Source organism: Plecotus auritus (genome assembly GCF_963455305.1).
Source record: "Plecotus auritus genome assembly, chromosome: 9".
Lineage (NCBI taxonomy): Eukaryota > Metazoa > Chordata > Mammalia > Chiroptera > Vespertilionidae > Plecotus > Plecotus auritus.
This window is the reverse complement of record NC_137783.1, coordinates 92,807,523-92,832,876: the sequence shown is the minus strand read 5'-3', so window position 1 is coordinate 92,832,876 and position 25,354 is coordinate 92,807,523. Positions and strand designations below refer to the sequence as shown.

General features: G+C 41.9%; 2 protein-coding genes across 2 annotated transcripts in view; one reads left to right on the top strand and one right to left on the bottom strand.

The window, feature by feature from the left end:
• TAF1D (TATA-box binding protein associated factor, RNA polymerase I subunit D) overlaps window positions 1-1,259 on the bottom strand; it is a 51,626-nt gene extending 50,367 nt beyond the window's left edge. Inside the window, exon 1 of the mRNA XM_080643079.1 lies at window positions 691-1,259. The gene's annotated coding sequence lies outside the window, so the exon portion shown is untranslated. The remainder of the gene's footprint in view (window positions 1-690) is intronic.
• Window positions 996-24,863, top strand: MED17 (mediator complex subunit 17). Its single transcript, XM_080643077.1, has 12 exons — window positions 996-1,387; window positions 7,771-7,937; window positions 10,461-10,680; window positions 15,767-15,903; window positions 15,996-16,080; window positions 16,435-16,587; window positions 17,536-17,666; window positions 18,548-18,732; window positions 19,829-19,966; window positions 21,020-21,137; window positions 23,047-23,206; window positions 24,271-24,863. Exons 1-12 carry the CDS (start codon window positions 1,138-1,140, stop codon window positions 24,480-24,482), a joined length of 1,956 nt encoding a protein of 651 aa, XP_080499203.1. The 5' UTR covers window positions 996-1,137; the 3' UTR covers window positions 24,483-24,863.
• Window positions 24,864-25,354: the final 491 nt, after the last annotated feature.

Genomic DNA, 25,354 nt, shown 5'->3' with positions numbered 1-25,354 from the left:
AATTGTATATATAATTCCTTAAATTAAGTAAAGTTTTGCAATAGGAAATAATCCATCTTTTCCCGGTGGAATTATTACGAATGCAATACTTTGGGGGGTTGGGGGTGGTACTCAGATACTGAAATTATACCATTGCTTCTTTTTAATATATATATATATGTACTTTTTTTTTTTTTCAGAGAGGAAGGGAGAGGGAAAGATAGGAACATCAATGATAAGAAAAAATCATTGATTTGCTGTCTCCGGCACGCCCCTTACTGGGGATCAAGCCCACAACCCGGGCATGTGCCCTGACCCGAATCGAACCGTGATCTCCTGGTTCATAGGCTGATGCTCAACCACTGAGCCACGCCGGCCGGGCTACCACTACTTCTTAATCTTATAAATATTACTTATCCCCAGTCAGGCATAAAATAAATGTTTATTAAGCGCATACATGTCTGTGTCTATTAGGCTTGTAGAAGATAGTCGCCGTCATGAAATCTACAACTAACGGGAAAGCAGCGAATAAAGTAATTATGAAGGATAATTTTAACTAGTAATAAGCACAATTATTTTCCCCCCTCAAACTACGCTCTATTTTGTAACTCTTCCGACACGTTTCTACTCCAGGTGTAAGCCGTCAAATCTCAGCATTCCCAGGGAAATTCTCATGCTAAGATCCTAGGACCCATTCATTTTCTTCCCTACCTCTTTCCGGCCTTCTTCAGCTTTCCTTCCTCCACGACTTTCAAACAAGTAACACTTGAAATGCAGACGACCACCAGGAACCAGCCTCTCTATGCTCTTTGCACTAGTAGGGTTCCCAACGACCACAGCGCTCCACGCCTCCAGCAGTCAAACCTTCCCACGGCTGCACGCGAATTCACCGGAAGTTCTTGCCCGGAAGCCCCTGGAGCCCGCGCCTCGTCGATTTTGTTCCCCGAGACTCGAAGCCCAGAGGGTCCTGCAGTGCATTCTGGGAAGGTGGCTGGGCTCTCCGCTTTGTTTCCGGCGGAAGAGCAGCGGCTGGTTTCCCCACAGGCCGCAGGAGCACCGCGTTCACCAGTTTGCCGGCTCCCCGCGGAGGCGCTCCTGCTTCCTCGCTCGGTTTCTGGCTCGCGCGGGGGTCCTCCCGCTGCTTGCCCAGCCTCCAGCATGTCTGGGGTGCGCGCTGTGCGGATCAGCATCGAGTCGGCCTGCGAGAAGCAGGTCCAGGAGGTGGGCCTGGATGGCACGGAGACGTACCTGCAGCCGCTGTCTATGTCCCAGAACCTGGCGCGTCTGGCGCAGCGGATCGACTTCAGCCAGGGCTCGGGCTCCGAAGAGGAGGAGGCCGGGGGGGCCGAGGGCGATGCGCAGGACTGGCCGGGCGCCGGGTCCAGCGCGGACCAGGACGACGAGGAAGGTAAGGCCCGGGTCTGCCCCTCGCGTCCGCCGATCCGGGCGTCCTGGTACCCGCCCGGGAAATGCCACCCTGTCTCTTCTGTGCTAGGTGAGATGCTGTGTGTCTTTTTGAAAGTAAGAGGTTTGTATGAAAGTTACGCCCGCGTAGAACAGTAACTGTGCTCTTCTTTGTTTTGTTTTTGTTAATCCTCACCCGAGGATATTTTATCCATTGATGTTTAGAGAGTGGAAAGGAGGGGGAGAGACAGAGAGAGAAACATCGATGTGTGAGAGAGACACATCAATTGGTTGCCTCCCACAGGGGCCCCAGGATTGAGCCTGCAACAGAGGTACCTGCCCTTGACCGGAATCGCACCCGCGACCCTTCAGTCCACAGGCGGATGCTCTAACCACTGAGAAAACCAGGCGGGGTTCCTTTTTTTTTTTTTTTTTTAAATAGCTGGACAATTTAGGATTTTGTTTTACTATCAGTACTCCGTATCGTTCTGCAAGTTTCCTTGAGTTGTACCGTTTGAGACATGTTACTGGTGCAGTGTTTACGTGTTTTTTTTTAATTTAATAAATCTTTATTGTTCAGATTATTACAATATTTTCTCCTTTTTCCCCCCACAGCTCCCCTCCACCCGGTTCCCACCCCACCCTCTGCCCTTACCTCCCCCCACGCTGTCTTCATCCATAGGTGTACGATTTTTGTCCAGTCTCTTCCCGTACCCCCCCCCCACCTCTTTCCCCCTGAGAATTGTCAGTCCACTCCCTTTCTATGCCCCTGATTCTATTATATTCACCAGTTTATTCTGTTCCTCAGATTTTTTATTCACTTGATTTTTAGATTCACTTGTTGATAGATATGTATTTGTTGTTCATAATTTTTATCTTTACTTTTCTCTTCTTCCTCTTCTTAAAGAATACCTTTCAGCATTTCATATCAGTGATGAACTCCTTTAGCCTTTTCTTATCTGTGAAGCTCTTTATCTGACCTTCAATTCTGAATGATAACTTTGCTGGGTAGAGTAATCTTGGTTGTAGGTTCTTGCTATTCATCACTTTGAATATTTCTTGCCACTCTCGTCTGGCCTGCATAGTTTCTGTTGAGAAATCAGCTGACAATCGTATGGGTGCTCCCTTGTAGGTAATTAACTGTTTTTTCTCTTGCTGCTTTTAATATTCTCTCTTTGTCTTTTGCTCTTGGCATTTTAATTATGATGTGTCTTGGTGTGGTCCTCTTTGGATTCCTTTTGTTTGGGGTTCTGTGCGCTTCCTGGACTTGTAAGTCTATTTCTTTCACCAGGTGGGGGAAGTTTTCAGTCATTATTTCTTCAAATAGGTTTTCAGTATCTTGCTCTCTGTCTTCTTCTGGCACCCCCATAATTTGGATGTTGGTATGCTTGAAGTTGTCCCAGAGGCTCCTTACACTATCTTCAAATTTTTGGTTTTTTTTTTTTTTTTTTTTTTTTTTTTTTGCTTTTCTGGTTGAGTGTTTTTTGCTTCTTTGTATTTCAAATCTTTGACTTGATTCTTGCGGTCCTCTAGTCTGCTGTTGGGTCTCTGTATAATAATTTTTTTTAATATATTTTATTAATTTTTTACAGAGAGGAAGAGAGAGGAGAGGGATAGAGAGCTAGAAACATCGATGAGAGAGAAACATCGATCAGCTGCCTCCTGCACACCCCTACTGGGGATGTGCCCGCAACCAAGGTACGTGCCCTTGACCGGAATCGAACCTGGGACCTTTCAGTCCGCAGGCCGACGCTCTATTCACTGAGCCAAACCGGTTTCGGCTGTATAATAATTTTTATTTCAGTCAGTGTATGTTTAATTTCTAGTTGGTCCTTTTTCATATCCTCAAGGGTCTCGTTAAATTTATCGGCCTTTTCTAGAAAATTCTTGAAAAACCTTATAACCGTGGTTTTGAACTCTATATCCAGTCGTTTGGTTTCCTCCATTTCTTTTGTTTGTGATCTGTTTCTTTGTCTCCGCATTTTCGTTGCTTCCCTGCGTTGGTAGAGTGGCTTTGTGTGCTAGGTGTCCTATATGGCCCAGTGGGTCAGCCTCCCAGTTACCTGAGGTGGACACTCTTGGTGCACCCCTTTGTGGACTGTGTGTACAGCCTTGTTGTAGTTAAGCCTTGATTGCTGTTGGTACACTGGGAGGAATTTACCTCCAGGCCAGTTGGCTGTGAGGACCCACTGTGTCTATAATGGAAGAACTGCTGTGCTGGAGACACGCTTATGGTGCAGGACTTGTTTCAGTGGGGCTTTGGTGCTCACTGAGTCTGCCTCTTGAATGTGTCACTTATGGATGTGAGGAGTTGAAATCTGGTGTCTCACACTGACCACTAGGTACACTGGCTTCTGGATCTCCAATGGGGTGCAGGTCAACTACTGCCTGAGGCCACCCAGCAGGGGCTACAGCAAGAACTACAGTTTTCTCCTCTTTGCTTGGGATTTGGAGGTTTTGGAGCTGTCTGACCAGAGCTGCAGTTTGTTATGTTAAGCTGCGATAGGGCAGGCCTTTTATATGCAAAAGCCGCTGTGTGGAGCTTGGGTGGGTTTGTAGATTGTGCGGGGCGGGGTCTCAGGGTGTGACTAGGCTAGGGCTTGGCAAACAGCAATGGCTGCCAGTCAGCCGTCTCCACGTTTCCAAGTCCCCGCATCCTGCGCCCTGAGACAGCGCAGTAAACGATGATTGCTGGGTGCACCTCTGCAAGAAAGCCTCCCTCACTTTCCGACTCGATGGCAGACAGTCCAGCTTCTCCCCGTAGGAATTTGGGTCCCCAGCATCTCCCCAGAAACTGGAGTTCAGAGTAATCAGGAGCTTGTCTCCCTTTGGGTTGAAAAAAGCAGTGCACCCAGTTGCCCACCGCCAGCCCTATTCGCACGCCTCCGTACCTCAGCTTTTCAGCGCTTGTGCACGTCTCAATGCTCTTTTTTCTTTCTTTCAAGTTGTAGAAATTCCACTCAGCCAGTTTTCCCGTGGTTCTGGTGATAGACGTTTTGTCTTTTAGTTGTAGTTTTGAAATTGTTGTGCGAGGCCGCAGTTTAGTTGTTTATCTTATGCTGCCATCTTGGTTTCTCCGTGTTTACGTTTTTAATAGAGCTTTTGTCACTTGGCACACTGTGGTTAAGAGCCCTGGAGTTCTCAGCTTTGCCATTTTTGAGCTGTGTGAGCTTGAGCGAGTTCCTTTGTTTCTCTGTGCAGCATGAATGTTGATGGTAACACCTGTATTGGTTGGATATGAGATAAAGGTTTAAGAGGTAGACAGCTGCCAACTCTTTGGCTTTTATCAGAAGGACAAATGAAAGCTTTTGAAGGATTTTAGGTAGACAGATGATTTTGTTTAAAAAGATTACTCAGGATGCTATGTAGTAAATGGAAAACAAAACTGGAAGGAGGGAGGCTAGTTAGAGAATTGTAGAAAGAAATATGAATGGTTTTGGGGTTCTCATTCTTGTCAAAGATAAAAAATATTCACAATTCTTGTTATAGTTGTAGGCAACAGGAGTAGCCATAAACAAAGTGAAAAGATAAGTGATGGACTGGGCAAAATATTGGCCCACAGTGGTTAATATCCCTCATATTCAGAGTCCCTTCAACCTGCAAAGAAAAAGACAGGTCACTGGAAAAATAAGCCAAAGATATAAACAGTCAGCTCACAGAGGAAAGACCTCAGATCTCTCTAGTAGGGAGAGGCAAGTTAAAACATCATTAAGATACTATTTTCATGCATGAGATTAGCAGAAATTTAAAAGACTGTTAATATTCAGGGTTTGGAATGTGAATTGATAGAGCCTTTTTGGGAAACAATTTGGCAGTTCTGTATATATCAGAAAAATTTTTTAATAATTCTTTTTAAAAATTTTAATGTATTTTTATTGTTGATAGTATTACAGATATCTCCCATTTACTCCCCTATCCCCCCTCCTCCCCCTCCCACTCATTCCCCCCCTCCAACCCCCAGGTCTTCACCACCCTATTGCCCGTGTCCATTGGCTATGCATATAAGTATATAAGTTCTTTGGTTTATCTCTTCTCATCCCCCCAATCCCACATCCAGGTATGTCAGTATGTTCCATGCCTCCCTGCTTCGGGTCCTACTTTGTTGGTCAATTCATTTTGTTCATTAGATTCCACAAATAAGTGAGTTCATGTGATATTTGTCTTTCTCAGTTTGGCTTATTTCACTTAGCATAATATTTTCCATGTCCATCCATGCAGTCCCAAAGGGTAAGATCCCTCTGTTTTATAGCTGCATAGTATTCTATTGTATAAATGCCCCACAGCTTTTTTATCCTTTCATCTACTGATGGGAACTTGGGCTGTTTCCAAATCTTAGCTACTGTAAATAATGCTGCTATGAACATAGGGGTGCATATATTTTTTCTGATTGGTGTTTTGGGTTTTTTAGGATATATTCCCAGAAGTGGGATCACTGGGTCAAACGAAAGTTCCATTTTTAATTTTTTGAGGAAACTCCATACTGTTTTCTGTAATGGCTGCACCAGTCTGCATTCCCATCAGTATTGAACTAGTGTTCCCTTTTCTCCACATCCGCACCAGCACTTGTTAGTTGATTTTTTGATGATAGCCATTCTGACAGGTGTGAGGTGATAGCTCATTGTGGGTTTTTGTTTGTTTGTTTGTTTGTTTTGTTTTGTTTTGTTTTGTTAATCCTCACCTGAGGATATTTTTTCCATTGATTTTTAGAGCGAGTGGAAGGGAGGGGAAGAGACAGAGAGAGAGAAACATCAATGTAAGAGAGACACATCGATTGGTTGCCTCCCGCACATGCCCCAACCAGGGCCAGGCATCAAACCTACAACTGTGGTACTTGCCTTTAACCTGGAATCAAACCTGGGACCCTTCAGTCTACAGGCCGATGCTCTATCCACTGAGCCATATCATCCAGGGCTCTCATTGTGGTTTTAATTTGCATTTCTCTGATGATTGTGTGTGTCAGAATTTTTAAATGTGCATCTCTTTTGACCCACTAATATTTTGGCTAAAATTTAACCTACATAAAACATAGTACATGTACACAAATGTGTATTCAAGATGTTTACCGCTACTAGCATTGTTGGATCTAATCTACCTGTCCATTAAATAGGAATGGTTAAACTTACTGTATAGCCAGCCATACTTTAGAATATCATACTGTGATAAAAGAATGAAGTAAATCTATATGTGCTGATATGGAAGTGTCTCTAAAACAAATAAGTAGGGGCAGGGCGGGGGAAGCAAGTAATAGAAATATAGGAGTATCTATATATGTAAAAGGTTAATATGCTAAGTATCCCTCCTACCATCTGACCAGTCATTATGATGTGGGGTAGATGTTCAACGCAGGAGCTGCTGAGCTGCAGTGACTTGGCAGCAGCAGTTCTCAGGTGACGCACCCCAAAACCAGAGAGGAGGGAGCTCGAGATTCCTTGCGGGGCTGCGTGATTCCACCTTCCGCCTTGGATTATTTTGTTGCTGGGGCGCTGTTGGCCCGAATCTGGTTTACTGCACACTTGCATTTGCTTTCCACACCCTATACGACAGCAACTTTGCAGAGTGCCCTCTTGCACTCTGGGACCCCTCGGGGGACATTGAGAGCCGGTTTCAGCCAGGCTGAGGGACCCCGCTTACTTCTCCAATGCTGGGAATGGACTGCAGGAGGTTGGCTCCAGGGCATGTTGGGCCCTTCTCGCCCAGTCCTGCCCCCTGGCCACCTTCTAATTAATTTCCTTTCAATGTGCACGAATCCATGCACCAGGTCATTAGTATGTATATAAATACACAGAAAAACATGTGGACCAGTACATCCCAACTGCTGATAATGTTACCTTTCAGGGAGGGAGAAAATTAGAGGTAGGGAATAAAGGAAAACTTCCACTTTTTACACTGTAACTGTCTATTGTTTGAACTGTATACAGTAAGCATGTGTTCATGAAGTTTAATTTTAAAAATAAAATTTTAAAAATGATTAAGAAGTTGGAACATATGTTAATAGTGCATAATATCTGAATGCTACAATTATAGGCCATTTTTATTTTTGTACTTTCCTATATTTTGGAAATTCTCTATAATTATTTATTCACATTTTAAAAGCTGGAAGAAAATGTTATTTAAAAGGCCTGCATAAATTTAAAAAGATTGAATGCCTATCTATCATGTTGTAATGTTAGATTTAACCTATGGATATTAGGTATCATTTGTTTTGCCATTGTAGGAATACTATCTTAAATGTTCAAGATTCAAGAAAGGGTAGAAGGCATAGGATAAAAAAATATACAATTTTGAAGTAAAATTTATTATTTTTTTCTTTTAGTACTTTAAAACTCCCTAGCTTTTATTCATTATAACTAATATTCGTGTATTTCTTTTTTTTCTTTTTCTTTTTAGGGTTGGTAAAATTTCAACCTTCCCTTTGGCCTTGGGACTCAGTGAGGAACAATTTGAGAAGTGCCCTGACAGAGATGTGTGTTCTCTATGATGTTCTCAGTATTGTTAGGGATAAAAAATTTATGGCTCTTGATCCGGTTTCTCAGGATGGACTTCCTCCAAAACAGGTATTTGTGGGCTTTAGCTGGATAATGGTACCATTTTGTTAAATCTCAGGATCACTTTTTAGGCTGTGTGCCTACTGTTCCTTTTCCTTTCATGCAAAATTAAGTCAAGGTGAAGATTTAAAGACTAACTGGCTCAAAACAAAGTCATAAAACTGGAGATCTTTTATACTAGTACTAGAGGCCTGGTGCATGAAATTCGTGCATGGGTGGGGGGAGGTGTCTCTCAGCCCAGCCTGCACCCTCTCCAATCTGGGACATCCATCTTAAAATCCAGGACTGCTGGCTCCCAGCTGCTCGCCTGCCTGATTGCCCCTAACCACTTCTGCCAGCCAGCCTGATCACCCCCTAACCACTCCCCTGCTAGCCTGATCAATGCCTAACTGCTCCTCTGCTGGCCCGATTGCCCCTAACTGTCCTCCCCTGGTCGCCCCCAACTGCCCTCCCCTGCAGGCCTGGTTGCCCCTAATTGTCCTTCCCTGCAGGCCTGGTTGCCCCCAACTGCCCTCCCCTGCTGGCCCAGTCACTCCTAACTTCCCTCCCCTGCCGGTCGATTGCCCCTAAATGCCCTCCCCTGCCGACCTGGTCATCCCTAACTGCCCTCGCCTGCCAGCCTGGTCGACCTCAACTGTCTTCTGCAGGCCTGGTCGCCCCCAACTGCCCTCCCCTACTGGCCTGGTCGCCCCCAACTGCCCTCCCTTGCCAGCCTGGTCACCCCTAACTGCCCTCCCCTGCAGGCCTGGTCACCCCCAACTGCCCTCCCTTGCAGGCCTGGTCCCTCCCAATTGCCCTCCCCTGCTAGCCTGATCGCCCACAACTTCCCTCCCCTGTTGGCCATCTTGTGTCGACTTGGGGGCGGCCAACTTTGACCACATGGGGGCAGCCATCTTGTGTTGGAGTGATGGTCAATTTGCATATAACCTCTTTATTATATAGGATATTATTTAATTAATATTCCTGTGACCCTTGAAAGAATTAAGTCTCATTAACAGTATAATACTTTAAAATTTCCCAAATCTTAACAAAGTCTTAGAGCCTGCATCTGTAATCTACATTATACAAAAATGGTATGACAGAATGGCTTCGGAGTCAGATAGACCTGGGTTCAAATCCTGCCTCTGCCCTCAATAGCCCTGTACCTTGAGGAAGTTATTTTTTCAGTTTTTCCTTCTAATCCCTCCCCTCCTTTTAGGGCCTGGTGAGAAAAATTAGAAAAGTCAAATTATGGAGGATATTGAAAGCAAGGTAAAATTACTGAGATCTGATGAGGAATATATTAAAGGTTTGAACATTAGAAGATAAAAGGGATGCGGAAAAAGGGTGAATTGGTGAATGAAGAGTCTGAAATCGGGGAGGTCAGCTGAGGTTTTTAAGGAAACCAAGCATCAGGACCGTGACCAAGTTAGTGGTGTGGAGAGGAAATAATGGTTGTAAGAATCTATTTGTAAATAAAATTTTTTTTTCCACATAAAAAAAATTACTTAATTACTCATGTGGAAATAGTTTTAGAATCTAGAAACATTGCTTTGGAAGACTTCTTAGAGATCATTAAATCTGCTTCCTTCATCTTACAGAGAGAAAACTAAGCCCAGAGAGATCAGTGATGTGTTCAGATTGCAGTTAAGCCAGTGGTTAGAGAGCCAAGCTGAGACCTCCAGCACCTCATTCAGAGCCCACTGCCTTTTCCACCTCTGTGCTTCTCCCAGAAAGGAGTTGCAGGAGTTTCTTGAGCTCTTCAGGAACTTAGAATTAGGTCCTCTAACATGATCAAAGGATTATTGTGACATTGCTGTGAAACTTGATGATTTTGACTCTTACATAGAAAACTTTGTTTGGAAGTATGTGTGGTAAATGTGCTACACAAATTGGTGGTGACTATGGATAATTATGTATGTGTATACAGCACATAGATTTTGATTTCTCAACAGTTTTCCAAAAATTAGCAGTCAGTGAAATACATTTAATATTAATGCTGCTTGGTTTCAGTATTCATTTGAAAGACACTTAGGTAGCTAACTGTAATACAAGATAATTTTACAGCTGTAGTCAGTGAAGTCATTCATTTGTTCATTAAATAAAATATAATGAGCCAGGCATTGTTCTGGATATAGTGGTTTCTGCCATCACATAGGTTACAATTCAAGTAGGGATTATAGACCTTAATCAGAAGTTCAATAAGTGCCACCAAAGAGTATACAGGTGAGTGAGCAGTGTCAAGACACAGGAAAGGAATGGCAGTACACAAGAGGGAAGGAGCCTAACTGAGGCTGGGCAGAGTGATGCAGGGTTAGTTCTGATGAGTAAGCCCACTGTGCTGTTTTTGGTTTGACATAAGTCTTTATTTGAGTTGACCAAAGAAATGGATTAAGTTTATTATTTTAAAAAAATACATATTATGTGTATTTTCCCCCTCTTTGCTTTAATTTAGAAATCTCTTTAGTAGGTATGTTGTTACTGGGAAAATGTGTTAATTTTCAAATCATTTAAAAATAATACAGAACTACACTTTTGGATTGTTTTTGGTAGAATCCTCAGACGTTACAGTTGATATCTAAAAAGAAGTCACTTGCTGGAGCAGCACAAATCCTATTGAAGGGTGCAGAAAGACTGACTAAATCAGTTACCGAAAATCAAGAAAATAAGCTACAAAGAGACTTCAACTCTGAGCTTCTGAGATTAAGGCAACACTGGAAACTTAGAAAAGTTGGAGATAAAATTCTTGGAGATCTAAGCTACAGAAGTGCAGGTATAGATTACTATTAAAAACTGTGCTTTTAAACTAAAGTTTATAAAAATAATATACAGAATTGATTGTAATGTTACATATTCTTCTATAATATGTTGTTTCTCAGTTACATGTTACATATTAAAGTTTTAATTTCTGTAAATTTAGCCTGAAGAAGCTAAATTACTTTTATAGCCTTAGATAAATATATATAAACTAGAGGCCTGGTGCACAAAATTCGTGCACTGGGGGGTCCCTCAGCTCAGCCTTTGCCCTCTTGCAGTCCAGGAGCCCTTGGGGGATATCCAACTGACGGGGAGTGGGCTTAGGCAGGCAGTCGGACATCCTTAGCACTGCCACAGAGGCAGGAGAGACTCCCGCCACCACTGCTGCGCTCGCCAGCTGTGAGCCGGGCTTCTGGCTGAGCAGCGCTCTTCCTGTGGGAGCACACTGACCACCAGGGGGCAGCTCCTGCATTGAGCATCTGCCCCCTGGTGGTCAGTGCACATCATAGCTACCAGTTGTTCTGCTGTTTGGTCGATTTGCATTTTACCCTTTTATTATATAGGATAGTTTATAGATTCATTGTGAAAACCTTTGGATACATTTAACAGAAAGTTCAAAGATTGGGTTTATGTGCTAACATAACCTAAACCATAATTAACATTTTTATCAGAAATAAGAAGGTAGGACTGGACTCGCAATTAGAGGCTCACCTGTAACCCTTAAAAACTGGGCATAAAGGGAGAAAAGAAACATTTCTATTGTTTTGGTGTTTTGGTTATTTTTCCTACCTTCAGTCTGCTAAGCTGTTTTCACATCCTGGGTGAAGAGAGGATGGTGAAAACACCTTGCCTACCTTTTCCCATTCAACCAGGGCTGCAAGGAATATACTTTGTTGGCATATACCAAAGTTTGATGATCTTGAATTCACATGTTTTGGTGTACATTCTTTGTGGTTGTGCTATAAAAGCAGGTTTCTCAAGGTATTTATGGAAGTGTCTTTAAACTGCTGAATTATATTCAGAGGAACTACACAGTAAAAGTTTATAAGACTCACAGCTCAATGGGGTAAAGGTTTTGAATGCCAAGGGATAAAGGAAGGAGACTTGGCTGTGATTGTAGAGCTAATAATAGTAGAGATCAATATATGTTTTTTATTTTTTTTGCATTTTTTATTTATTTTTTTTTTAAATAAATCTTTATTCAGATTATTACAATTGTTTCTCCTTTTTCCCCCATTGCTCCCCTCCACCCAGTTCCCACCCCACCTTCTGCCCTTACCTCCCCCTCACTGTCCTCATCCATAGGTATATGATTTTTGTCCAGTCTCTTCCTGGACCCCCCCCATATCCCTATCCCCCTGAGAATTATCAGTCCACTCCCTTTCTATGCCCCTGATTCTATTATATTCACCAGTTTATTCTGTTCCTCAAGTTTTTAATTCACTTGATTTTTAGGTTCACTTGTTGATAGATATGTATTTGTTGTTCATAATTTTTATCTTTTACTTTTTCTTCTTCCTCTTCTTTAAGAATACCTTCCAGCATTTCATATAATACTGGTTTGGTGGTGATGAACTTCTTTAGCCTTTTCTTATCTGTGAAGCTTTTTATCTGACCTTCAATTCTGAATGATAGCTTTGCTGGGTAGAGTAATCTTGGTTGTAGGTTCTTGCTATTCATCACTTTGAAAATTTCTTGCCACTCCCGTCTGGCTGCATAGTTTCTGTTGAGAAATCAGCTGACAATCGTATGGGTGCTCCCTTGTAGGTAATTAACTGTTTTTTCTCTTGCTGCTTTTAATATTCTCTCTTTGTCTTTTGCTCTTGGCATTTCAATTATGATGTGTCTTGGTGTGGTCCTCTTTGGATTCCTTTTGTTTGGGGTTCTGTGCGCTTCCTGGACTTGTAAGTCTATTTCTCTCACCAGGTTGGGGAAGTTTTCTGTCATTATTTCTTCCAATAGGTTTTCAGTATCTTGCTCTCTCTCTTCTTCTGGCACCCCCATAATTCTGATGTTGGTACGCTTGAAGTTGTCCCAGAGTCTTCTTACACTATCTTCAACTTTTTGGATTTTTTTTTTCTTTTTGCTTTTTCGGTTGAGTGTCTTTTGCTTCTTTGTATTTCAATTCTTTGACTTTATTCTTATGTTCCTCTAGTCTGTTGTTGGGTCTCTGTATAATATTTTTTATTTCAGTCAGTGTATGTTTAATTTCTAGTTGGTCCTTTTTCATATCTTCGAGGATCTCGTTATATTTATCGGCCTTTTCTAGGATATTCTTGAAAAGCCTTATAACCGTGGTTTTGAATTCTATATCCAGTCGTTTGTTTTCCTCCATTTCTTTCGTTTGTGATCTGTTTCTTTGATGCCACATTTTCACTGCTTCCATGAGTTGGTAGGGTAGATTTGTGTGCTAGGTTTCCTATATGGCCTAGTGGGTCGGCCTCCCCAGTTAACCTGAGGTGGACACTCTTGGTGCACCCCTTTGTGGACTGTGTGTACAGCCTTGTTGTAGTTAAGTCTTGATTGTTGTTGGTATCACTGGGAGGAATTAACCTCCAGGCCAGTTGGCTGTAAGGATCAGCTGTGTCTACGCTGGGAGAAGTTCGGTGCTGGAGACAGCCTTATAGGATTAGACTTGCCAAATTGCAATAGCCTCTGTCTGTGCTCAGCTTGGATGGGGTGGAGTCTCAGGGCGGAGCAGACAGTCTTGGCTTCCAGACAGCCTTGCCCTTGCCTGCGCACGCCTCCAGACCTCTGCCTTCCCCAGCTCCCAAGCCACTGCCCGAGAGTCCAGATTCCCCCCACAAAAGCGTGAGTCCCCAGGGGCTCGCCTGGAACTGGGGTTCAGTGCAGTCAGAAGTAGGGCTCAGTGCAGTCAGGAGCTTCCGACTCCCTTCTGCTAGGGAAAGCCTGTGGCAACCTCCGCAGCCTTTGTGCACATTGGCGCACGCGCCTCCAGACCCCTGCTCGCCGGGGCTCTCCCGGGTCTCCCCTGGGTCTCTGAGTCTCCGGGTGCCTTTCTCTCTACCTGACAGTCCATACTCCCCCTGTATGAGCCTGGGTCCACAGGGTTTTGCCCAGGACTGGGGTTCAGTGCAGTCAGAACTGGGGTTCAGTGCGGTCGGGGGCTTCCTTCCCCCTTCCGCCAGAGAAAGTCAGCCAGGCTCTCAGCCGCCCTTCCTCTCTGCGCGCACAAAGACCCTTTGCTGTACCTCCAATTCTCTGTGAGCCTTTCTCTTCTAGTTGTAGAATTTCCACCTAGCCAGCTTTCCTGTGGTTCTGGATGGTGTCCGTTCTTTTAGTTGTAGTTTTGAAATTGTTGTGCGAGGCAGCAGTTTAGGTGCTTACCTATGCCGCCATCTTGGTTTCTCCCAATATATGTTTTTTAATTTGTTGATTTGAGAGAGGAAGGGAGAGAGACAGAGAGAGAGAGACATCAATTTGTTGTTTTCACTTATTTACGCCTTCATTGGTTGATTCTTGTATGTGCCCTGACAGGTGATTGAACCCTCAACCTTGATACTCTAAACAACTGAGCTTCTCGGCCAGGGCTAGTAGATCAGTATTTTAAAATAATTAATTTGCCAGAGCAAGTCAGCATTATTCTAAAATTAAAGGAAGGTAGATTGAGGTGGTTAAGTCAAATATTGGAGGACCTGTGTGCCTGAGCATTGCTGTGAATTGGGAAATTTTGAATTATGAAGGCAAAATCCCATTACAAAGATGAATTCAAGATGATAAAAACATTTTTACATTTTATTAGGTGGTCTGTAGAAGCTGTACTTTCTAGCTGTGAGCGTTGTAAGTTCTTTCCAACAAATAATTATGTGCAAGTACTTTACCCAGTTTCTCTCTGTGGAACAGTCACCCATGATTATTAAAGGATTTGATTACATTTGTTTCTAATTGCAAGAAGATCTTGATCATCTTCCCTTGTTATAAAACAGCAATTACTGATAATCACCCACTCTTGACATAATCCAGCAGTCAAAACAATTTACCGAAACTTTTGCACTGAACAAAAACACCTCATAAAAATATTTAGGGACTGATTCAAAAAAGAGTAGTGTACGCACTGTCCTTTTGTCCTTGCTGGATTTAGAACACTTCAGTTGCAATCTGATTCTGGAGGCTGAGCTCCAAAAGTATTTAATCTCCAAGAAGTACATTCATTTTGCCCAGCTGGTGTGCCTCAGTGGTTAATCATCAGTCTGTGAACCAGGACGTCACAGTTTGATTCCCTGTTAGGGCACATGCCCGGATTGCGGGCTTGATCCCCAGTAGCGAGCATGCAGGAGACAGCCGATCAACGATTCTCTCTCATCATTGATGTTTCAATCTCTTTCTCCCTCTCCCTTCCTCTCTGAAATCAATAAAAAAAATATATTTTTTATTTTTTATTTTGTAAGGGTTAGAACCAGACTTTTAGATGAATATTTTTATATCTAACTCCAATGGACATTGTGAATTCTATGCATGGAGTCCTTCCATTCCAGGTTTTTTCGGTGGACTCCAGGTTAACAGCCCCTCTTCTAAAGGTAGAGTTCTGGAGTGAATACAGTGTTTTTATTTTATGCTAGAGCCATCCATGTTGATTTGGTGTGTTTTTTTTATGTACTTTCTTTTTTTGTATGCATGCATATAAGCATAACCAATGGACACAGACACCGGGGGCGGGGAGGACGGCATGAGTGGGGGTAGAGTGTGGGGGCGGGGGCAATAGGGGAATAAGGACACATATGTAATACCTTAGTCAATAAAGAAAGAAAAAATATATATATATATATTTTTAAAAAGAAGTATATTTATTTTATCAAAACTCCATTGGAATAAAACAATTTGGATGGCACATGGAGTTCGTATTATAATGATAGCATTAGACTAGGGAGTGTTATTTTTTTAAGGTAAATAAAACTTTTCTCCTGCTCTTTTCTTCCCTTTGCTCACCACCCCTTCCTCTTCCCCCTGAACACATGTTTTGGTGGGAACTTAATTTACTAGTATGATTCAATGATGTGGATGTGAAATATTACTTTATACTTAATAATGTATGTTAAATGTGTTCACTGCTTTTTATTCTCCTATTTTTAATACCCTACTAGGATCTCTCTTTCCCCATCATGGTACGTTTGAAGTCATAAAGAATACAGATATTGATCTAGATAAGAAGATACCTGAAGATTATTGTCCCCTGGATGTTCAAATTCCTAGTGATTTAGAGGGATCTGCATATATCAAGGTATTTGTCAGAGTATTTTTCAAGTAATTTCTTATTAATAGCCCAGAGACTAATGTGTTAACATTTGTGTATGTGTTTTTATTGTCATATAGGTTTCCATTCAAAAACAGGCTCCAGACATAGAGGACCTGGGCACGGTTAACCTCTTCAAACGGCCTTTGCCCAAATCCAAACCAGGTATAGTTATGTTCTATCCTCCAACTTTTAGTCTTAACTGAGCTTAAACATCCAAATAAACTAAAGATAAATATAGATAGGAAAACTAGGTATTTTGGAGTAAGAACAAGTAGAAATGCACTATTTATAATTTGTTAATTAACCATTACTAAAGAGCTGTGTAATCTTTTTTTAAGATTGAACTTACTTACCAGTTTTCTTTGTGTAAAAGAAGTAATTTCTATATTTTGGCAAGTATATGCTGTAATATAATATTTCTGAACTTCTATTGTATGTATTCAGATCACCATTTAAGCTAGTTAATGCATAATATTCTTAGATAATTTACATATGTATATGTCTTCTGTCTTTCAGGTTCCCCACACTGGCAGACAAAATTAGAAGCAGCACAAAATGTTCTCTTGTGTAAAGAAATTTTTGCACAGCTCTCTCGGGAAGCTGTTCAAATTAAATCACAGATCCCTCACATTGTGGTGAAAAACCAGATCATCTCTCAGCCCTTTCCAAGTACGATCAACCAACCCTTTCAAGATTTATAAATAGGACTTTGTGGTTTGGGGAACAGGATAAAGAGTTGTCAAAGGAACAGTAAGAGCAAAGAGGTGGTGTGCTGTCTATAATGGCAGCTGGGAAAGCATGCAACACAAGCCACACTACTGATTCTATGGCCTAAATAGTGGAACTCCAGATTTTAAACAGCACGTGTTCAAAATTTGCACTAACAAGACCATTATTCAACCACAGTTGCTTTGAGGTGTCTCTGCTAACGCCATGTGTGGAAGACTTTGCAGGGATCCTGTCTTATTGTCTGAGATGTCACTTAGAAAATAATTAATTTATTAAGTTCCCATAGTATTTCTAAGTTTGTGGAAATTAGGTTTTAATTATATGTTTAAAAGGCAGATTTCCCCTGGAGATTAGTTTGTAGTTAGCTGGACACTTGTTTTTTACATGAATTCTGAGGAGTATCTTCTAAATCTTGTCAAGGGAATTGGTTTTAGGAATGAAAATCTTCATCCTGGTTCCCTTGGAAGCAGGGGAGAGTATCTCTCGCCTAGTTAATAAGACCAGATACCAACTCTGTCAGGTTTTGTTTTTTTTAATCATTTTTTTAATCTAAAGGAAGAAGAAACAAATTAATTAATATATAGCTTATGTTCACCTGTCTTTAGCCACAGCTCAAGGTCAACAGAATTTGAATTGTTAAAATACATGGTAGTTTACTGCATTCATGAATAGTCATTTTGAAGCCTCCTCTTTAAGTTTAGAATGCCTCTTAATGTGGTTCAGATCCATTTGCTTTCATGTTTCCAAATGTGAGCTCTTCTTTGAGCATTGTGTAGTAACTAATATGTGGGTATTTGAGAATGGGCTGTGACTATACTTTATAAAGACAGGTTGTGCCTTTTCATAGTTTAGATTATTTATATCTGTTCTACTTCTTTTTATAAATAGGCTTGCAGTTATCGATTTCTTTGTGCCATTCCTCAAATGACAAGAAATCCCAAAAATTTGCTACAGAGAAGCAAAGTCCGGAGGACCATCTTTATGTCCTAGAGCATAATTTGCATCTACTGATTAGAGAGGTAATGAAATAAATACTTTTGTTTGCATTGTGGTGAGCATGTCCAGGGCAGTGAAAATGCACAAGCTCCCCCCTGCCAAGTCCTCATTAATCACATAACAATGACATTCACTGTCTGTGATGAGAAAGATTTTTGCTATATGCTTGGGGAATACAGAGATGATCAGAATACAGTCTCTGTTCCCTAGCATAGCTGCTAGTGGTAGAAAGATAGCACATGTTTTATAGTGAGGTATAAGAAACGCATGTTAAAGGGCGCAGAGGGAAGAGTGGTTCTGATTGGGTGATCAGGAGAAATGACTTGCCAGAGCCTGTGAACAGGATAGTCCTGCTGTCTCGGGACATGTACCACTTACAGGCCATCTAAAACTGGGTTTCCAGAGTGCTGGTTCACAGTTTAGGCCAATTTCAAAAGAACCCTTGAGAAACTGTTAATAGAAATATACATGCCAGCCTCCCCTGCCTCATCCGCACGTGGTTCAGTTTGTGATGGTATGAGAATCAGCCTTCTTTCCAAGGTCCGCAGGTGGTTCTGTAGGAGCCAGGTTTGGGAGCCTCTAATTGAGGGTATAGTGGACTAACTAGTACTGATCACATATGTTCTATTGTGAGACCTACTGAAGAATACTTGGTCTTGTACTTTAAAACTTCTAAAATAAAAAATAAAAAAAAAACAGCTTGAGAGGGACCCTTCTCTTTATAGACTCATATTACACATGGCCTTGGTATTAGCATTTTTCTGTGTGCCAGGACTGTGAACCACTGTATGTGGTTCAGATCCATTGCTTTCATGTTTCCAAATGTGAGCTCTTCTTTGACTGAGCACTGTGTAGTAATTAATATGTGGGTATTGATCGTCTATAACAACTGTTGTTGTTACAGTTTCATAAACAGACCTTGAGTTCTGTCATGATGCCTCATCCAGCAAGTGCACCTTTTGGCCACAAGAGAATGAGACTTTCCGGTCCTCAAGCTTTTGATAAAAATGAAATCAATTCATTGCAGTCCAGTGAAGGGCTTCTGGAAAAAATAATTAAACAAGCAAAGCATATTTTTCTGAGGAGTAGGTAAGGATGAGTGAAGTTATTGCTTTTGTGTGTGTGTGTGTGTGTGTGTGTGTGTGTGTGTGTGTGTGTGTTGTGAAACCACAGCCTTTTTCCCTTTATTATTTATCTCACATGTGTTATTTTGGACATGCTTTAACCTTTCTTCTCAGGGAAAGGAAGCTGGCTGCAGTATGAGAGTTTATGATCATAAATGGTCCTGTCAGGTTTGGGGAAGACTCAGATCCATGGCCCATGTAACTTAGTATATTTTTTCTAACATGCTGGGGTTGTGGGCTCTATCCCCTTGACCCCCAGTAGGGGCATGCAGAGGGGCAGCCGATTGATGTTTCTTTCCTTCCCAGCTTCTCTCTAAAATCAATAAAAACATATTTTTACAAAAGATATAAAGGGAAGATTACTGGCTCTGGAGTTAGACTCCAGGTTTTGTACCTGGCTCACAGCCCTGTAACCTTGTAGCAAATTACTTAACATTGCTACACTGCTCTTTTTTCTTCTGAAAAATGGAGCTAATAATAGTATCTACTTCACAAGGTTGTTAGTAAGATTAAGTTATATAATTCATGAAAACACTTATAATATTTGGTACATAATTAGCACTTGAAGAATCTTCTTATTCATTCCTATTTTATCTTTCCTGAAGTATAAGGTTTTAATTGTGTAAAATGTTTTTCTAGCTTCTCATGCAAATAATTACAATTCCATTACAGCGTGGGTATGTCCCAAGTCATTTATTAGCAGGGGTCGAGTATTGATATTTATGAATGATTGTATTCTTTTTAGAGGCTGAGATTAGTACCCGAGAAGTCTCCTTCTCGCTGTGTTCTGATAAGATTTCCTGGGTGAGAGAAAGCAAGTGGAGTTAAAGGGCATGAGCCTGAGCACAAGAGTGGGCTGCAACGAGAGGCTGAGAACCAGCACTTCAGAGCGATGTGAAGGAGGGCTCCATGATAGCCGACCTTGTGTTAAAGTCTGTGCTTTTCAGACGGTGGTATTTTTAAAATGTCATCTGGTTTTCAAATCTCCATAAATTGTTAAGTGATTTATAATCTTACTGTTTTATTTGGTGCTTTTACAAAAATTTTTACTTCTTTAAAAGGACTGCTGCAACCATTGACAGCTTAGCAAGTCGCATTGAGGACCCTCAGATACAGGCTCACTGGTCAAATATTAATGATGTTTATGAATCTAGTGTGAAAGTGTTAATCACATCACAAGGTTATGAACAAATATGCAAGTAAGTGTCAAAAATAAGTTCTTCATTTGGAAGTAATACGGCACACTTTAATAAAAATTATAATTTTATGTAGACAATTGCCAAAATGCTGTCTTCCTAAATATTTACTGTAAAATGTGGTACTATAAAATGTGGAAATGTATAGTGCTACTTTTTCTGCATTTGTTCATCTAGATCATTTGACTTGGGGGAATTTTAGGTTTCTTGTACATGTCATGTGCTAGCAATTTGTACGTTGGTTTGGCAAAGTGTTGTGAGCAGAGTGTTAATTATTGTCTATTTTATAAGGTTTTTTTGTTTGATCTAAACCAAGTTAATAGTGTCCATAATCTGACTTATTTGCTGATTATTTCAGGAGTGGGTGAAGACTTGATAAAACCTTTTCCCTTTCTATATGAGAATTTGACCTTTGGTTAATTCTCTAGCTCTAGTCCCCTAGTAACCTGATAAGAAAATATGCCATCTGTGTTACTAGGCAACATTGCTTATGGCAAAATGATTGATTTCACATTAAGAAATGGATTGGGACTGGGAGGAATTATAAATACCTGACAGGAATGCCTGTGGATTTCCATGGATGGGGTGGCTTGTGAAACTGGGCAGTCAGGGTCTGTTGTGAGGACCCTGGAAACATGCCTGTGGAGTTGTTACAAGTGAGCGTGGCTCCTGACGTGTCTGAGGTTTGCAAGTCAAGGCAGGTACTACACATATCCTGTGTGGAGCTCACCTTGTTCAGCCAGGTGTGCCGCTGCTGTGCTGACAGCTGCATGTCCTGCTGCAAGGACTGCCACAAGAGGAGCAGCTGATGTTGGCCAGCTGGCAAGTACGGTTCCTCTCCTGTGCCCTTCGTAGACTGGTGCTCAGCGTGGCCTGTGGTAGTCTGCCTGACTCTGATGGTTTAGTTGAACCTAAGAAAGCTCCCCACCCCATGGGTGCTGGTGTAGGTTATCAAAAGTGCCTGTTATTTTCTTTTTCTATGAAAAGGGTTAATGTTTGTGGCATTTACAAGGTAATTTGGAACATTTCTGATTTTTAGTATATGTGTCTATCCAGGTCCATTCAGCTGCAGTTGAACATTGGAGTTGAGCAGATCCGCGTGGTACACAGAGATGGAAGAGTCATCACGCTGTCTCACCAGGAGCAGGAGCTGCAGGACTTCCTTCTCTCTCAGGTGAGAGGTGCAGACTACAAGTCCTGAGCCCCTTCCTCCCATAGCCATTTAAAGACCAAAGTGGGTAAGCAGTGGGAAATGGTAAATTATAAAAAGGAAACCATGTTTTCTGCCATCTTCTAGTGCATATCTTACAATCTATTGTTTAGTTGAAAGGGTTGATAAATATCCTGGATTTGTTTCCACTTGGTGTGTGTTGAAGAGAAAAGATCAGGCCTAAAACTGTCAAACTTTCTCACATTTGTCACGATTTGCACTCCAGGGCCACATGGTGGTGGAGAGGTATTAACCCAAGAAAACCAGAGAAAGCGAGATTAGGTCAAAACCATAGTGACCATTAGTCATAATATTAAATGGAGTATTTAACCGTAAGCCATATGAAAGTGTTCCCCATATTAAGGAGCAGTATGAAAAGTGCTGGGGTCTAGTCCCAGCTCCCACCACACACTTGCTCTGTGACACTGGACAAACTTTCAGACTTTTTTTTTTAAAATATATTTTATTAATTTTTTACAGAGAGAAAGGGAGAGGGATAGAGAGCTAGAAACATCGATCAGCTGCCTCCTGCACACTCCCCACTGGGTATGTGCCCGCAACCAGGGTACATGCCCTTGACCAGAATCGAACCCGGGACCCCTGAGTCCGCAGGCCAACGCTCTATCCACTGAGCCAAACCGGTCAGGGCAACTTCCAGACTTTTAACAAGCGTAAAGTAACAACAGTATTTTTCTTACCTTCCTGGAATTGTGATGATCCAGATACTATATTTTCATATAAAATTCCAAAAAATACTGATGCTCTCCATCTTCACCTGAAGCAATAATATTAGACACTGACTTGCTTCTTTGGCACCAAGTAAATGAAATTTATTTGTGAGGAATGGCAGCTCTTGATGGATTACATCTAAAATGGCTTTGGCCAACTTAGGCACATGCACAGAGATGTATTGGAGGGCTACTGGATAGATCTCAGGATCAGTGGGGAGTCTAGAGACAAGGCTTGCAAATGGATAGGGAGCAGAGGAAGCTAGATGGTGAGACCCACAGCCAGAGCAGTGCCACTGCTGCCATCCTGACACTACTCCTCCCGGCTGGTGGCAGACTGTACTCAAACTGCCCCTGCGTCTCAGTCAGGGTCCTAACAGGCAACACGTGGCACACTCCAGGGGGGTTTATTACTAAGGATCCATTTACGAAAGTGGGGATACAGGAGAGCCACCAGGGAAAGTGGTAGCCTGCTGCTAGTAATAAGCATGTAACCAGGCCAATGGAGCCAAAGGGATAGAGGAGGGACAAGCCATAGGAACCCTACGGGGATAGTCACGTAGAAAAGACCATCTTGAGAAGACCAGCAGCCTTTTTTCACTGGATACAACAAGCCTAGACAACCTCACAGGAAAGGTACCAAGAGACTAAATACCCTGGCTGCACTCTCTTCCCTGCCATCCTGCCCGTTCTCATTACCTGGGTGGCTCCCACTGTCTGAGCCCAACCTGAAACCAGAGGACATGGAAAGCTGTTAATGTAACCATACAGTTCGGGCTCCCGGGCAGAGTAGGCTGGAGTAGACTTGAAGGGTGAATGGAAGATACTCAGCGCGCCTTGCTACCTTGATTGTTGCTCCACATGTAGTGATCCAGATGGGAGCATCCAGCTGGTCATGTGTTGTCCTCAAGCTGCCAGTAGACAGGGAAAGCGAGTGTCAGGCTATTTTAGCTTCTGCAATGGAAGGGCGGGGGGGTCCTCTCCCTCCCCCCAGTAGTCACACACAGGAGGATTCCTCATACATGAATTAGGGTTCCTGTGCTAGGTAGTGAAAACCCCACCAGAAGTTTACAATCATAACGTCAGGTCACTGCAAAGAAAATGTCCATGCTGATTGTCAATAAAGTGTCCTTTTTCATTCACAGATGTCGCAGCATCAGGTGCATGCAGTTCAGCAGCTAGCCAAGGTCATGGGCTGGCAAGTTCTCAGTTTCAGTAATCATGTGGGGCTTGGGCCCATAGAGAGCATTGGCAATGCCTCCGCTATAACAGTGGCCTCCCCGAATGGTGACTATGCTATTTCAGGTACTTTTACTTCTTTGGCAGTTTGACCTTAAATTAGCTTTAATAGTTACATGTACTAACAGTAATTTATCTCTGCAGTAAGTGAGTTCATGTAGTAGTGGTGCTGAACAGTATCTGATCATAGCTGTTTTTCAGAGCATCAGATTATAACTTCTCTTGCAGTAGTTATAAAAATTGTTTACTTGCAACACGTTTTCCTGAGAGAACATCTGAAGACTGCCATCGCCATTGTTACCCCTGCAGTTTGAAATCTTTAATGGAAAAGAGCTTTTTAAAAATGTACTGCTATAGATTTGGGAAGAATGGTTTCTGATCCTAAAGATGGTAAAGGGATGGCTAAGAGAGGAAGAGGTGTTTCATTAAGCACTTGCTGTGAGTCAGGCACTTGAACAAGCACCTACACATATTATCTAGTTGACAATTATATTTGGAGTGCTATGGTTTTCTGTACTTAAAACGATCTTTTCTAATACCTGCTTTAAATAATTGAAAGAGTGGGTAGTTAGAAGTTTTTCCCCATAGGATCACAGTTTGTGTATCTGCAAGCTTGGTATTGCTAGATCTTCATTAATAAGAATTTCAAAATAAGCTCTTTTTCTTCCCTAAGTAATAGTTAAAGCCTCATTAACCTAGAGTTCTTAATTCAAAATAATCTTTTTTTCAACCTTCCTTGTCCTGATTCTGAACATTTGAGTTTCATTATATATTTGATGCTTGTGGGCAGGGGAGGGGGGGGGCGGGGCCGCGAATGAGGGCTGAGCCCCTTGCACGAATTTTATGCATTGGGCCTCTAGTATAGGACATTTGACTTTCCTAAGCCAAAATTCACCTTGCCACATTTTTATAGTACATATAGTAATTCATGAGTATTTATACCAGCCTACTATCCATAAATTAGTAAATTAGTTTTAAGCATATCAAAACTGAAAAGCACTTTTAAACAGAATTTTCAAGTTGGTAACAGACAAGGTTTTTGTGATCATGGTAGAATTAAGATGTACGATCTACTTTTTCTATTTTGGAAAAATAGCGTATTGATATTTTGATTATGCTCCACTCCACAGTGCGCAATGGCCCTGAAAGTGGCAGCAAGATTATGGTTCAGTTTCCACGTAACCAGTGTAAAGACCTCCCAAAAAGTGATGTTCTACAAGATAGCAAATGGAATCATCTTCGTGGGCCATTCAAAGAAGTTCAGTGGAATAAAATGGAAGGTCGAAACTTTGTGTATAAAATGGAGCTGCTTATGTCTGCACTGAGCCCTTGTCTACTATGATTTTCTTCCAGAAGTTTCCAGATTTTTTTTCCAGGAAAGTTTCCAGAAACTTTGACTTGAGGTGTTCGCAGATCAAATACAAGCAAAAGGAAGAGAAATCTTCCAAAGGAGTATTGTTTTTAAAAAATAGTAATTGGCAAACGTTTACTTAGCATTTTGGAACCTTCACTTTATAAGTGACAAGTGCTTTGTGGAAATTTATGTACAGTTAGTTATAGGGTAACAGTATGGGGAAATGTAAAATAATACTATTTTTATGCAGTTAACTTGAAATGTTATTAACTTATGGGTTTGAATTTGCTTTTTAAAGCATTCCTTTGATGTTGACACCAAATAAAACATATGGTTAAAAATTCCAGATACTTTCTGAATTAACTGCCTAAATGAGTTGCGTCTTTAATCAACTTGTCTCAGTCCACAATTTGTTAAAAGAAAGATTGCTTAACCCTCTATGGCATAGCTTTCATACTGGAATTCACTAGACAGACCCTCTGCCTGAAGTATAGAAAAGTACATGCCAACCAAAGGATCCTGCCCTCCCTTCCCTCCCAAAGCTATTAAACCGTGCGCCAGTCTTCTAACGGGCCTCTTCCTCCAGAGGTCTTCTGAATGCATGCACGGGTCCAACCTGAATGGGCGCTACGAGCACTTTCTCCGCTTTGGGGCTTCCTTGGATCCCTTTTTGGTCTGTCCTCACTCCCTGCGAGAGGGCATGCTCCTGCCTCGCCCTGCCTCTGGGACTCCAGCCTTCACACAGTGGTCCTGGATCGCTTCTTTCAGTTAAAGTCTGACCCTGTCTTCTATCAGTTCTCTTGCTTTTTTCACAGGGCAAATACTAATGGATTAATGGATTACATTTTGCAAGTAATGTG

Coding starts and splice junctions, on each gene's coding strand:
- MED17 (XM_080643077.1), top strand. CDS start 1,138: ATGTCTGGGGTGCGCGCTGTGCGGATCAGCATCGAGTCGGCCTGCGAG. Junction 1,388..7,770: donor GGACCAGGACGACGAGGAAG/GTAAGGCCCGGG, acceptor TTTTCTTTTTAG/GGTTGGTAAAATTTCAACCT. Junction 17,667..18,547: donor TGCATCTACTGATTAGAGAG/GTAATGAAATAA, acceptor TTGTTGTTACAG/TTTCATAAACAGACCTTGAG.